General features: G+C 39.6%; 2 protein-coding genes across 2 annotated transcripts; both read left to right on the top strand.

The window, feature by feature from the left end:
- Nucleotides 1–5,145: 5,145 nt before the first annotated feature.
- Nucleotides 5,146–8,787, top strand: LOC101164150 (vesicular inhibitory amino acid transporter). The gene is made up of 2 exons (XM_004070344.4): nucleotides 5,146–6,165; nucleotides 6,859–8,787. The coding sequence occupies exons 1-2, from the start codon at nucleotides 5,785–5,787 to the stop codon at nucleotides 8,044–8,046; spliced, it is 1,569 nt and encodes a 522-aa protein (XP_004070392.1). The 5' UTR covers nucleotides 5,146–5,784; the 3' UTR covers nucleotides 8,047–8,787.
- Nucleotides 8,788–9,425: 638 nt separating this feature from the next.
- Nucleotides 9,426–14,862, top strand: LOC101173059 (bactericidal permeability-increasing protein). The gene is made up of 15 exons (XM_011476861.3): nucleotides 9,426–9,662; nucleotides 9,792–9,903; nucleotides 10,828–10,959; nucleotides 11,190–11,345; nucleotides 11,419–11,482; nucleotides 11,572–11,632; nucleotides 11,770–11,861; nucleotides 12,105–12,281; nucleotides 12,413–12,472; nucleotides 13,411–13,578; nucleotides 13,981–14,048; nucleotides 14,124–14,166; nucleotides 14,238–14,301; nucleotides 14,427–14,503; nucleotides 14,582–14,862. The coding sequence occupies exons 1-15, from the start codon at nucleotides 9,563–9,565 to the stop codon at nucleotides 14,627–14,629; spliced, it is 1,422 nt and encodes a 473-aa protein (XP_011475163.1). The 5' UTR covers nucleotides 9,426–9,562; the 3' UTR covers nucleotides 14,630–14,862.
- Nucleotide 14,863: the final 1 nt, after the last annotated feature.

Here is a 14,863-nt window from a genome sequence, read left to right as displayed (position 1 = left end):
TTTTTTTTTGAAGATTAGCTGCTAGTAGTTTTTCATGTGGTTCATTTGTTGCTTTTTTGTTGCAGTTTAAGAAGACAAATAAATACCCGACAGCAACTATTATTTAAGACAAAAAATAAGTCTATTACCATGAGTTAATAAAAAAAGTAACAATAATAATAACAGTGATAATAATAATTGTACGGGTTGTACTTTTTTAAATGTACCACTAGATGTCGTGATTTGCTGTTTCAAATTTAAAATAAAATATGTTGATTTTTTGCTCCAATTCGAAGTCTGCTTACTATTCATGGCCTCACATGCTTGACACTACTCACATTTTGTCGCTACAATTTTTATTTATAAGTATTTTGTTTATTCATATCCATTACATCATATCAAACATTAGACATGATTGTATTTACTGCCTTGCACTGATTTTATTTGACGTAATTTGATTTCAACATCTGATGTAATTGAGCCTTGTATACTTTCATGTGATAATAACAGGAGAAGGGTGTTTCTGGATGCATCTATTTCCTGGATAGCACACGAGAAGAAAAGACGAGGAAATAAGAAAAGTGTGTTTGTGTGGGTGGATGATTGTGTGTTTTTGTTTGTTTGTGCTGGGAGGGGGGGGGGATTACAGTATGAAGTATGATGGTGTGTCACTGAAGCACGAGCACAGTTCACTGCTCAGGCACAAAGCTCTAAGTGACTCTTGTCCCCCTCCTCCTAATGCTAATAAGCAGATCTGGGTCACCTCACCCTCTGAAATGTGCATACACACACTGGTGAGACATAGACACAAATGATCACATCCTTGCTATCCACACGTCTTCATCCACCCACGCTTGCACACACACCGCCCCAAACTCAAGCAAATACGTTCCCATATACTTCCCTTCTTCTCAAAGGCACACACACTGGTGTGGATTCTAGGAGATGAGATGGGATTTGTGCTGCTGTCAGTGCACAATGCTTGCAGCTTCTGCTAGTTGTGCTTGTCATGCAGACAGTGGTGATGAGGCACAGGGGAACTAACTGGCAACAAACACCATGAGACTGCCTCTTGTGAGGACAAGCAGCCTCCATTTTGTGGAGGAATGAACACTGTATTCCATGAATATGAGGGAAAGCAAGAATTAGGGTAGGGCATCCATTTTTGCTGAAATACATTCAGTAATTATTTTGTGTTTTGTGTCTTTTGTTACATGTTTTCAGGGGCAGAAAAATTGTGACATATGAGTCATGACTTGCTGGGATATTTTGCACTTCGGTTAGAAACATCTGTCAGATATGATTAGGTGTTAGTACAGGATATTGGAACAAACTTCAGTCAAGAATAAAGGCTAAACCTTTTTTGCAATATAAGTATAAATTCTGAAGAGTAAATACACTTATTTTGGTCACTGTTAAATGTGGTATCATCACTTTCCTTTTGTGTTTTAATTCTACAAATTCATGGGAGCAACTTAAAGATCAAACAAATCACCAGAAAGATTCAATTGATTGGGTTGGCTTTTGTGTCCTAATTTCATCACAATGATATGTTCAGATCTGGCTGCTGTAATGCCTTCAACTAAAAATCTTCTGGAAGCTGATCTAATCATGTTCTTTACTGAAGTCTCCTAACTGTAATGCTTCAATTAAAAAAGCTAGGTTTAGGTAAAAGCGTCTTCCTCTTTTTACTAAACTGGAAAATCAACTATATTTTGTCTGAACACGCAAAATCAGTTATGTCCACACATTGCTTTTATATCTTCAGACGTTTGCACACAGGCTCACACGTATATGTTTCACAGGCACTAATGTTTTCAAATTTATCTGCTCTTTTTAGTTTCTGCCTCTGTTCTGTCCAGACAAATGTGCGTCTTTGACTTTCCCCCACACATGCACACCATGTGCACGGTGCATGCATTTTAAAGTGCAGGAACCAGCCCTTCTGAGACTGGAAGCAGAATTGATAAGTCGTGCTCACAAATTAAATTATGGATGTTTTCTGCCAAATACCTGCTTTTACTTATATTGAATCTTGCTTTTGGGCTCTAATATCCACAGGTGCTAATGACCAGTTGTCAGCTGTGAGCACAGAGAAAAAAATACATTCTTCAATCTGTTGCAGATGGGAGTATCAGCATTCTGGAACCAAACTCTAACTGTTCCATTGTGCAACACTCTCCTCCTGAGACCAGGGCTCATAAGAGATTATTTTTAGAATGTGCAAGGAGACGATGGAGTCTGACAGCAGGAGTGACCTCAATGTTAATATAAACAGTTTTTTCATGTTCTTTTCAAGGCATAGTAATCAACAAAACCACACTGAAGAGCTGGCTGAAGACCTTCATCCCTCTGCGGAGTTCATCCAGACTGAGGAACAGCATGCAGAGGAGGTGCCATGACTGTTGAGGATAGTCTTCCTGCAGAGACTCATGTAATATAAAAACAAAAAAAGTGAATTATCTGAACATTTCTCAACAATTCCTTAAAAAAAACGCAAACAACATTCAATAACAGAATAGCTCCAATGTAACAGTGATGAAAGGCTCGGACTGGTGGCAATGGATAAACAAGACTTTGCACCAAGCAAGGCTCTACACTGGTGGCCATTACAGAATGCAGAACATTCCTGACATTTTAATATTTGCTGTGGTTCACCCCAAAAACTTTACTCCTCATCCCCTCATAAGTATGCTCCTTAAAAATCTAGATACGGTATAATGACAAAAAACTGAAAGATTTCAATATAATGAATGAACCTGGTTTGGGTAAATTTATCAAAATAAAATTAAATAAATCATCTACCTTTTTAAATTTCTCATTTAATTTTTCTTTTGTGATATTTTCTAAATATGGGTAAATTTTTTAAACAACTGGGTGGAGGCCCCAGGGCAGAGCCAGATCTCGCTGGAGAGACCAAATCTCTCGCTTATGCCTCGGGGTTCCCCCCAGAGGAGCTGGAGGATGTGGCCATGGAGAGGAAAGTCTGGGCATCCTTTTGCTTAGACTGCTGCTCCTGCAACCCGGCACCGGAGGAGCGGTAGAAGATGGATGGATGGATGGATGGATGGATGGATGGATGGATGGAAATTCATTTTTTAACAAGGGTCCAGTTGTTATGGACACTACATTAGATCAAAATAAAACAGATCATTGCTCCTAATAAAAATCTGTATCTGATTTTGTAAAAAATCTGCATTTTGTGCACCATTGAATCTTTTATAATAATTCCTATAATTGTGTACAGGGATGTAAGCTTTAAATTTAAGCAAAAATAATACAAATTCAATTGGAAAATGAAAGAAAGATAAAGAAAGAACGAGAGAGAACCTGGGATGAGAAAACCTCTTTTCCCCCCAAATCTCCGCGTGCACACACCTCGTCCAATTACTGTGACCATGGCAACTATCAGAGATTATGCTCCCAGTCAGCACTGCATGGCGGTTAGGCCGGGCTGGATGCCTCTCTGTAATTTCAGTGACACCCCCGCCCGCCCGTATACACATACATGCACGTGCACGCTCAAACGCTGGAAAAACTGCCTCACACTAAACCGTTTGCAGCTCCCCCGTGCCCGAGTGCTTCTCTCTTGCTGTCTCACACATGGAGCTACATTAATCCTTCTCTTTGTGCTCGTGGCCGCCAAAAAAAAAAAAACAGAAACCCATTATCGGGGAGGAAAGGCCTATTGGAAACCTAGATAATTAAAACGACAAAAGTCTGTCTCGAAAAAACGTTTTTTGATGTTTTTTATTAATTGTAAATTTGTTGTTTTTCAACAAATTAAATATTCTTAGAGAGAAAAATCACCATATTACTAAGAAAATCTCATTAATCGTATCTGTAAAAGATGCCCTCCTCGTGACTGCAGAAATTTTTTTATTTTTTTTTTGGGGGGGGGGGGGGGGGACGGGGACATGTACATTTTTCGCGCTTGCATTTGTTTGCGCGTGCGCGCGTGACATTTCCTCTGTCCCAGCGTTAGCCCAGGACCTGTGCACGTGCTGGGGGAGGGAGAACTTGCCTCAGGAACTCCCCCCCTGGTTCCTCGTCGTCCAGCACACCCGCACACACGCACGCACGCATCCTCAGACGCGGTTGACTCACGCTGACCAACAAACACTGAGTTGGCCTAAACGCAAATAGCAGCTGCCAAAGCAGCGCAGCCAAGCATGAAAGTCTGCGGAATTTTCTCTGTCCTCTGGCGGGTTTCTAAATTTAGACCCACATCTTGAAATGATTTGGGATTTGACTGTATTATGACATTGTTCCAAACAAAATATTTATGATTATAATTGTATAATTCTACAAACTAAACAATTTATTTTACGAAGAAACGTATATCTGAACTATTCTGATTTTAAAAAGCCTTTCCCATTCCTTTGAAAGTGCATAAACACTGTGGGGAAATGCTGGTATTTTTGAGTGTCCTTGTCACTGTGAGCCTTTTTCCCCTCCAAACTGACTGCAGAGAATTTGCTGACAGTTTTGCACAGCCGTGTCACAGCAGATAGAGGCAAAGACGCAGAGCTTCCTATAGAAGGTTATAGTTAAGGTGAAATGGAAAGGCTTTCTACTTCATTTTAACACGTATTTATTATTATTTGCAGTTCTAAAATGTACTAATTTTAGAAAAACATATTACAGAAATGTATCCAAATGTAAATGTGTTGCGTTTTCTCTTCTCTTGTGGTTCGGGAGCTGTCCTTGGTGCTGTCGGTGCTGATCTGCTGCAGAATTCTCCTCTTTTCTGCAACGAGTTGTATTAAATGCTGAAATGTATAATTTGGAGCATATTAAACCAGCATTACTGTGAAGTTTAAAGACTATTGTTAAACAGTTCAGTTGAACTGTTGGTGATTTCACAATTTTAGCAGAATTGTGGTACTAAATGAAACAATAATAAAATTAAAAACAGTGTTGTTGTTTTTTACAGTGAGCTATAAAAAATGTTCAATCCCCTTCAAAAACAGACTAATTCAAATACAAAAAGAAAAGGCGTGGGTTGGAACAACCTCCGCGTCAGATTTCACAAAAAATGTTGCCTGTTTCCTTATGATCAAACAGAATATTTTCGACAGAATTTAAAAAAAATTATAATCCATGGGAATTCTTGTATAACCCATTTAGTGGTGAACATTCGACCAAATTAGGATTCATTTTCATTTATCCTTCTTGTTGGACGCCTGTTGGTTCATTCACTCAGGACTGGTGCGTGGAACAGGTGAAATGTTTGGTCATTTCATTCATGCGTGATGCCGGGAAATCCTGCGAACCCGCCTTTTTTCCTTTTTCCCCCTCGTGATCCCTCTGCCACGCATGCAGGGAATAACGCTCCTTCTCCGCCGTGACACTTCAGCCGTGCGCGCGTCAGGGGCGTGACGGCCGCGGACATTCTCTGTTTCCCTCCTTCTTTCTCTCTTGCTGCAGAGATTCCTGCGCGCACGCGTTTGTCATCAGCTTGACTTCAAACTCACGAGGAAAATGAAGAGAAAAAACTGAAAAACACGATTTTGAAGGCAATATTTGAACCCAGGTTGCTTCTTTTAGTTGCTTTTTGGCATTTTTTGGGGGGAACAGATTTCATTGACCGTTTTTAAAAGGAGGAATATGGATGAGCAAGCCAAAGGAAGTGGCTAAGGATTTTCCAAAGGTTTGGATGGTCTGTGCAGGGACTGCTTACAACGACACCAAAAGAGGCAACAGGCATGATTTCAATGTAGCACCAAGAAGACAAATCCTTCTCTGCGCGCGCCTTTTTACTCCATAATATTTCTTTTTTAAGTGACAGGCAGGATTACAAAAATGGCTCATTTAATAAGACACAAGCTCACCAACAAACTGACCAACGCGGCCCACACGGTGTCCAACAAATCTCAAGCCAAGGTCAGCGGGGTGTTTGCCCGATTGGGGTTCCAGGCGGCCACGGACGAGGAGGGTCTTGGTTTCGCGGAGTGCGACGATCTGGATTATGACTACAGGCAAGGGATGCAAATGGATGTCCTCCAGGGAGAAGAGGAAGGAGGAGGCATGGACGGAGAGGGGGAGCTGGAGGGGGACAGCCACTATCAGAGAGATGGCACCGGCCCAAGGTCCTCCGCCCTGAAATCCGGCGGGTCTTTGGACGAGGAAAAGCCAAAAATAACGTCATGGGAAGCTGGCTGGAACGTCACCAATGCCATTCAGGTACATATATCACCTAACAATGCACACATTATATTAGGCCTGCTATATAAAAGTCACCTTGAAGATTTTTCGTCTTTTTTTGGGGGGGGGGGGGGGGGGATTTTTGGATACAAATGAGAAATCCATCCACATACAATAAAAATAAAACCTCAGGGCTTTCATTGCTGCCTAAAAATAATTAAAGATGTTCCATCTTGCATATTAATTTTGTTGCGTTCTCATAATTAAATGGTTCAATGTCATGTTTAATTCGCCATTTAGTTCAATCTCCAACTGAAGCGGAATTTCACATTTTATTTATTCAAATCTTTTTATCAGTGAACCTGCAGGCGAGCAGACAGGGGCCTGTTTGAGCCTGATAGATTTCAGACTAAATGGCTTAATCCCTGGATCCAGTTAACACAACTGAATTTAAAATTTCGTTTTTTAATCGGGTCTCCTTTATTAATCCAACATAAGCGGAATTGTTTATGTTTTTAACCGGAAAAAAAGAATCATTATAAATGTGAAATAAATCTGCTTCGTGGAGTCATTTATATATTTTTATATTATTTGTCACTAATATATAAATGGAGGGTTTTTTTTTTAGATGTGAGAGGAGTGTGAGCGTGCCCGTGCGCGCAGGGCTGATAGGCCTGTCACTGCAATGTGGGCCTCATCCTTCACCACTCAGCTGCGCTTCTCTGTCCGCAGGGCATGTTCGTCCTCGGCCTGCCGTACGCCATCCTCCACGGTGGTTACCTCGGCCTCTTCCTCATTATCTTTGCGGCCGTGGTGTGCTGCTACACCGGCAAAATCCTCATCGCGTGTCTGTACGAGGACAACGAGGACGGGCTGAAGGTGCGCGTCAGGGATTCCTACGTGGACATCGCCAACGCCTGCTGCGCACCCCGCTTCCCAGCCCTGGGGGGCCACGTGGTGAACGTGGCTCAAATCATCGAGCTCATCATGACGTGCATTCTGTACGTCGTGGTGAGCGGGAACCTGATGTACAACAGCTTCCCGAGCTTTCCTGTCTCCCAGAAGGCCTGGTCCGTGGTAGCCACAGCCGCGCTCCTGCCCTGCGCTTTTCTGAAGAACCTCAAGGCCGTGTCCAAGTTCAGCTTCCTCTGTACGGTGGCGCACTTCATCATCAACATCCTCGTGATCGCCTACTGTCTCTCCAGAGCACGTGAATGGGCCTGGGAGAAGGTCAAGTTCTACATCGATGTGAAGAAATTCCCCATTTCCATTGGCATCATCGTGTTCAGCTACACATCCCAGATCTTCCTGCCCTCCCTGGAGGGAAACATGCAGAAGCCCAGTGAGTTTCACTGCATGATGGACTGGACTCACATTACAGCCTGCGTCCTCAAGGGCCTCTTCGCCTTGGTGGCATACTTGACATGGGCAGATGCCACCAAAGAGGTGATCACAGATAACCTGCCTTCAACCATTCGTGCTGTGGTGAATCTCTTCCTTGTGGCCAAGGCGCTGTTGTCCTACCCTCTGCCATTCTTCGCCGCAGTTGAAGTTCTGGAAAAGTCCTTGTTCCAGGATGGGGGGAGAGCCATCTTTCCTGACTGCTACGGCCCCACCGGGCAGCTGAAAACCTGGGGTCTGGGCCTCCGCGTTGCCTTGGTTGTTTTTACCCTCCTGATGGCTGTCTTTGTTCCCCATTTTGCCCTCCTTATGGGTTTGACAGGGAGCCTGACCGGCGCAGGCCTGTGCTTCCTCCTGCCAAGCCTCTTTCACCTGAAGCTTCAGTGGAGAAGCCTCCTTTGGCACCACGTCTTCTTTGATGTTTCAATTTTTGTCATCGGGGGCATTTGTGCAATTTCTGGCTTCATTCACTCTATTGAAGGCCTCATAGAGGCTTATACGTACAATATCCAAGACTAAACGCTGGAACAATCCGTGCCCCAAATGGAAGTAGACCTTAAGGCTATTGATCACTTTACATAAGAGTTCATTCGGAGGATTTGTTTGTGAAATGTACCGGTACATCTTTTATTTTGCCTTCGTGATAATGTGCAATAATAAACTCAACAGTCTTAGTGTAGTTCGCTCATTTGAAAAAAAGTGTGTTTTGTTAAGAAGAATCTCTCCACATGGAAGAAGGTGATAGAATATTCAATCATTAAAATCCAGATGTCAGTGTTCATGCAAAAATCAGTGCCAGTGTGGAATTTACTGTGAGTGTGTATGTGTTTCTATCTGGGGAATGAAATATGTGATAAACAGTGGAGTTAATATGCTATTGTCGGTTTTTTTGGACTATGATATCATTAATCCTTTGAAAGAAGACACCCTTCGGACCACATGGTGCTCAGTGACCCATAAATAACCTCCGTGTTTGAACAGCACTGTTTTTCTTATTCATTATTGTTTTCTGGTCTTCTTTTTCATTCTTTGGCCTATTATATTCCACGTTGGCTGGTTCATTTTCTCGTGTTTTAAGTGTCACTCTGAATGACGTGAATCAAGTGCAAATAAGTGGGTCCTAACTGTGTTATCTGAAACCGTCTGATATTATCTTCCTGCTGAATTTGTTCATTGTGATTTAATGGAACCAAGTAAGCTGTGTGAGACAAAAGAGTACTTGTTGAATCAAGAGATAAATAAAATCAGTATTTTATGGCTGGTGAGTCTAATCTTTATTTGCTTAGTTGGAGGGAGGTGAGGTAAACACCATGTTTTGACCTTATACTGTGAAACTTCCTTGTAAGGCTTAAACAGAGGAACAAATCCAACAATCAAATGCTCTACTTCAGGTTTTTCTATATTAATGATTGTTGACAGTATGGTCATTGTGCCTTATGACTATTTTTATTCTTCAGTTTCTTCTTTCAAGAAGTCCTGTATTAAATTCATTGAAAATTAATGACATATGATGAGAACGGGTTCAACATAGTTCAAATAAAAAAAAAACTATATCAGACACCCAGGATTTTGTAAATGTCACTGCAGCTTTCACTTCCCTATAAAACTCTTCTAGCATTCAAGTCCTTATTCCCAGAAGGAGGATGTTTAGAAGTTATGTTTCTGAAGAACGGTTTTTGTTTGATTCTTTAATTTTCTAGTTTGATGAATCTGAAAATGAATTCCATCACCTCAGAAATGATTAGTTTAGATGTGAATGGAGAGTTTTTAGACGCACGGCTGTTTAGTTCAAAGGTACAGATCTGAGTCTTAAATATTGGTTCACTTCCTCATTTACACACACAAAAACCGTAGATAAGTTCAGATTTTTTTCCATTGTACGAGTCATGTGTCACTTTGTAGTTTCACTTTTTAGTGCTGCAGCCAGGAAGCAACAGAACACAGAAGACGAGTGGCCACATGTAGAGCAGACCGGTTTAATTAATTCATCGGGACGTTCAGGCATTTTATTGTTCTGTGACCAAAACCCAACAGGATGCTTCACTTTGTGATAGTTGCGTTGATGGTCCTACCTCATACTTGTGGACAGAATCCTGCCATACAAGTCCTCCTGACCAACAAAGGTCTTCAGTACGGTAAGCAGAAGTAAGACTTTTGACAGGTGTGGGTGCTGCCAATAGTGTTTAACTCTTTTGCAAGAACTGATAAGAGTTTGTAAAACACAAATGTCAGTAAAATCTATTATTTGTGATGTTTTTTCTAAGGAAAACACGTTGGGGCAGAATGGATACAAGACATGTTGGATCATGTTACCCTGCCCGACATCCAGGGCACCTTCAGTACACTGTTTGGCACAGTCTCTTATACACTGAGCGGGTAGGACCATGCTCTCTGTTGTTGAAAACACAGAAATATGTTACAATTAAATTTCTTTTAAACTGTCAAACAATTCCCACACTGGATTGAATTAAATGGCATTAAATTAAACTGAATTATATTTGAATTTGGGAGGAAAATAAGTAACATCATTTTTGACAGGAAGTTATTGAATTATAGAGTTCAAATCAAACAACATAAGTTTAAAGACCCACTCCAATCATCTTTCGAGCTATTTTAAAAGTGCTCCCCGTGAGCAAATGTAAATCAAGAACAGACAAAAAAAAATGCCATTTGAATAAGATCGTGTTGGTTGCGTAGAAATTACACCCGGGGGGCCCATAAACAGACACCTTAGCAACAGGGAAGAGAGAGGGGGGGCGGGGTTTTTCCACGCGAGGGGTCCTGCCTACAGCTCAGAGAATTTTCTCACTCACTCTTGCCACTCTGCAGAAACTATGTCCTAGAAATTTTTTTTGTGTGTGTGTGTTACAAACTGCATAATCATAATTAAAAGACCACTGGGAATGCTTTTAAAATAGATAAAAAATAACCAGATTGGGTAAGTTACACTCTCTCAGTAATTGTTGTCTTTAAATTGAAGAGCAGCATACTTTTACATATTAGATTAAGATTAGATTAAGAGTTTATTGCCATTTGTAAATGTAAAACAAACACATTGGAAAAGTGAATTACAGAGGACAACAACACAACAAAAACCAAGGTTCATAAATAAGAAGAGGAACAAAATTTAAGAAAGAGAAGAGTATAAAAACATTTCAGTGTCCCAACCTTTTAATTATTGCACTTTTTGTCATTTTTGTCACATATTGTGGTTGTCAATTATTCATTATTAAATATTTATATCATGTTAGCTATTTTCTTTGAAATAATGGTGTTTTTTCTGTTCATTATGATCCACAGCATCACCATAACCAAGTGTGACTTTCCAGAACCAAATGTCGCATACTCTCAGGAGTACTCAGGATTCAAGACTAGCATCACAGGCCTCAGTATAGCTCTCTCTGGTAACTGGGCAACAAAGTTTGGCATCCTGTGAGTGTCCCTCAATTTTCAGTTTATGCTAAAAACACTCCTGATAAGGTAACGGATGCAAGCTCCCACACATGTTCAGATGTATCTTGCACCAGAAAAACCTCTTTTAGCAAAAGCATGACATGTTTCAGTACACGTGTTGCTGTTGGTTTTTCAGCTTCCATTTGTCATTTTACGTTCTTGCAGCCACCATGTGCAGCTCTGATGGGGATGGTTCTGTGTCATTCCAGACATGAAAGTGGATCCTTTGACATGGCTATATTTGGTGTGGATGTGACCTCTGTGGTGAAGCTGGAGAGAAAAGCTGACGGGCACCTGTCTGTCAGCAGTATCATCTGTGATGGCGAGGTTCAAGATGTGGACATACGATTATATGGAGGATTCAGGTATTGTGGAAAAGAGAAACCAAGACTTTGGTTATACACATTTCAAAATTTCTCACTTGTGTTTTTTTAATAGTTGGATTTTCCAACCCTTTGTGCATTATATAAAAGGCCATATCATTGAGGAAATTAGAAAAAATGTAAGTTTTTCCCCCTTTATTTGATCACAAAGGTACTTCCTACTGTTCAGGTTTTAAACATTGCAGCTTATTGCATTTCCTCCTTCCAGATCTGCCCTGCTGTGCAGACATCTATTGAGGAGTTGGAGACCCACCTACAGGCCATGAACGGTATTGCAACTGTGTGCACAGACCAAAAATGCACCTCAAAGAAGACATTTTGATGTCACTGTATTTAAGATCATTAATACAGTTAAAATTTAACATGTAGAATCAACTGACAATTTTTTTATGTATTTCCTATTTAGTTTCCTTCGATGTGAATCAGGTCCTTTCTCTTGAACTTCCCCTCACTGGCTCGCCTGTTGTCAGTCCTTCAAATCTGACATTGGGTTTAAAGGTAACATGTTGCACTGTGTCAGTTTACTCTGGAAACATCATTTTGCAGATGTAGAAATGGTACCTAGGTTTTAATGCTCCTGTGGAAATGAAAGCTATACAACTTAAATTCACTTCTGGAATCAATCCTCTCCACAAATGCCCACTTCTGTAAAGTTAAAGCTTCATTAGAATGCTAGTTTTGAACATTTATGAGATAACATCCATCCTTGAACTGATCCTGTATCATGTTTTCAACAAAAAGGGGGAGTTCTACAGTATCCAGACTCACGCAGAGCCTCCGTTTAAGTCCAAACCTTTCATGATGCCCAACATCCCTGGTTACATGCTGTCAGCAGGTGTGTCTGAATTCACACTGAACTCTGCGGCTTATGGATACTTCACAGCTGGAAAACTTCAGATTCTTATCACTGAGAAAATGGTAAGTGCTGTTATGAAAACATAAATGCACTAGCTGAAGGAGTTTTTGCGTTTTGGCACACTGTTTCAGGATGTGCATTTCAAGCCTACAAAAACTGTGTATTATTAGCAAATGTTTTTTTTTTCTTTCAGGTTCCGAAATTTTCCCCCATACATCTGAATACCAGCTCAATGGGACCCTACATTCCCCAGGTCTTGTAAAGTTTTTTGTTTTTTTAATGAGAATTCAACTTCAGCATTAATATTTAATTTTTGCTTTGCTCCCCGGACTGTTTGTGCAACTGCACATTTGAAAGTGAGCACAAAAAAAAAAAAACACCCACCAAAATGTGACCCACATTTTTGACAGTGTTTACTGAAATAATTAAAAAACACAAAGATGGCATTTTGATCATCTGCAGTATTTTTTTTCTTATTTATGACAGCAACATAGTCCAAAATGCAAGAGACAGAACGACTGGACACATGGAAAAGCAACATTACAGACTTTAGATAAATTAAGATAAATAAATCAGTAAAGGAAAACTCCTAAACTAATATTTAAAAAATGGAAAATTACCCCCAAAAAAGCGGCTGTTAGAATTCAAGCCTGAAGAACAAAAACACAGTCAAACAAACTCATCTTTGCAATATTTTTATTTGTTTATTATTTTTGTGCCACTTCCTTGTTTTAAGTTGGTATTGTGTAAGATGTGTCACAAGTGAGTTTCAATATGTTTTCCATGTCTGAACATTATAACTTTGTTCTGACATGGAAACATACCTAATATAAGCATGAGCACATTTAAATGTGGAATATAAGTATAGTTATTATTAAGATACACACAAAAATATGAATTAATTATTGAGAGGAAACAGCTTTACGGTGAAATTCTAGTTGAGTTTGATCAATCACCATAAAAAAGACAGTAACATTTACAATCAGTTCACTTTTTCACTGCAGAAATCCAAAGACTCTTCTTCAAAGATTTTATTCATTAAAGATTACAAAATTATTAGAGAGAATAGTTTAATTTTCTCCAACCTTCTTTTTACCTTGCAGTTTCTTTAAAACACTTTAATGGTAGTTTATGAACATTTTTCTATGTGTTTAGTGGTAAATGTTTGTGGATTCTGTGTTTTCTCCTCAGCTTCCCAAACTGTTTCCAGGCCTGCCGATGACCCTGCAGGTTTACGCCACAGAAGCGCCGACCGTTTCCCTTCAATCTGACGTTGTTAATCTGACCATTCAAGCTGCAGTGAAGGCCTCTGCTGTTGAATCCAATGGTTCTAGCATCCCTCTGTTCGGACTCAATGTTGTGAGTACTGTTTTGGAAATATAAAAATACACAGTTATTATTGAAAGGCTCACAAAAAATGGAGAATTTGTTAAAAGGAACAAGGTTTTTTTCTGAAATTGTAGTTAGGTTTTATTCTGTCACCATGACAATGACAGAAAGAAAGATTTCTGTCTTATTATAATTCAAAAATCTGATTGAACTTGTCAAGTTTCTTCATGTTCTTTAGTCTAAAATTCCAACTAAACTTGGATTTTTATGTATTTTTAAAATCCCAATCTCTACTGGGTTCTGATTATTAGGAGTATATACACTGATAAAGTTAATTGCTTCCTTCAATTATTTAATATCTGGATAACATTTTTGATAAATCACTTTTTCATTTAATAAAACCATTAATACAATGTTTTTTGTTTTTTCCAGGTTGTTATGTTAAGTGGTAAAATGTGGATTGCTGATGGAAAAGTGAAGGGCTCTGTAATGCTGAACAAGTGAGCATCCAAATGTTTGGAAATAGATTTATTCTTCTCAGTGTTTGTCAGAATGACAATACAACTCTCTTTCAGCTTCACACTGACTCTGGCGTCAACCCAAGTGGGACCTTTCAAGGTAAATGAAAAAAAAAAGCTAAATATCCTGCAGTTTGATGATCACAGTTAACGAAGAGTTTGTCTTTTCAGACCAACAGTTTGGAAAATATGTGTAAAAAGGGGATTGAGCTGTTTGGTGTACCACAAGTGAACAGTGAGTGTTGGTTTCAGTCTTTTATTTATGACACATTCCACAAAACTTAACTGGTTTTGTATCTTTAAGTCATTTCAAGCATAGCCTCAGTATGTTTTCCTAAAAATTAGCCTCTGGTGTTTCAGAAAAACTGGCGGAGGGTGTGATGTTGCCCAGAATGAAACACATCCAGCCTGTAAATTCAATCCTGACAGTAGAGAAGGTCAGTATTTATCAGAGTTCCTCTTTTTGTAAGTTTCTTTTTTTTGTTGTTCTAACCACACTCTTTTTTGGAAAACAGGGATTTATTTCCATTTCTTCAGACGCTCAAGTGCTGGACATGCTGTGAAGCCCTATCTGTTGTTACATCATCAAAGCACAAAGGTTTAAAATCAAAAAGCAGCCTTTGTTTTGATTTTTACCTATAACTTTCATGTCTGATCAGCAGTGGATATATGATTTTCTTAGACTATTTTTAGATCCCAAATCTTTAAAAAAGAAAATCTCTTATGCTTCCAGATTTCGGTCTTTAAATCTTAAACTTTTTTTAACCGCTAATCCAATAAAAATGAGTATAAATTCC

This window comes from Oryzias latipes, chromosome 7 (genome assembly GCF_002234675.1).
Source record: "Oryzias latipes chromosome 7, ASM223467v1".
Lineage (NCBI taxonomy): Eukaryota > Metazoa > Chordata > Actinopteri > Beloniformes > Adrianichthyidae > Oryzias > Oryzias latipes.
This window is presented reverse-complemented; position numbering and strand designations above follow the sequence as displayed.

Bases quoted from the DNA above. Each gene is read 5' to 3' on its own strand.
- LOC101164150 (XM_004070344.4), top strand. From the start codon at position 5,785: ATGGCTCATTTAATAAGACACAAGCTCACCAACAAACTGACCAACGCG. The intron at 6,166-6,858 runs GTACATATATCA...CTCTGTCCGCAG, and splicing joins ACGTCACCAATGCCATTCAG to GGCATGTTCGTCCTCGGCCT.
- LOC101173059 (XM_011476861.3), top strand. From the start codon at position 9,563: ATGCTTCACTTTGTGATAGTTGCGTTGATGGTCCTACCTCATACTTGT. The intron at 9,904-10,827 runs GTAGGACCATGC...TATGATCCACAG, and splicing joins GTCTCTTATACACTGAGCGG to CATCACCATAACCAAGTGTG. The intron at 14,167-14,237 runs GTAAATGAAAAA...TTGTCTTTTCAG, and splicing joins CCCAAGTGGGACCTTTCAAG to ACCAACAGTTTGGAAAATAT.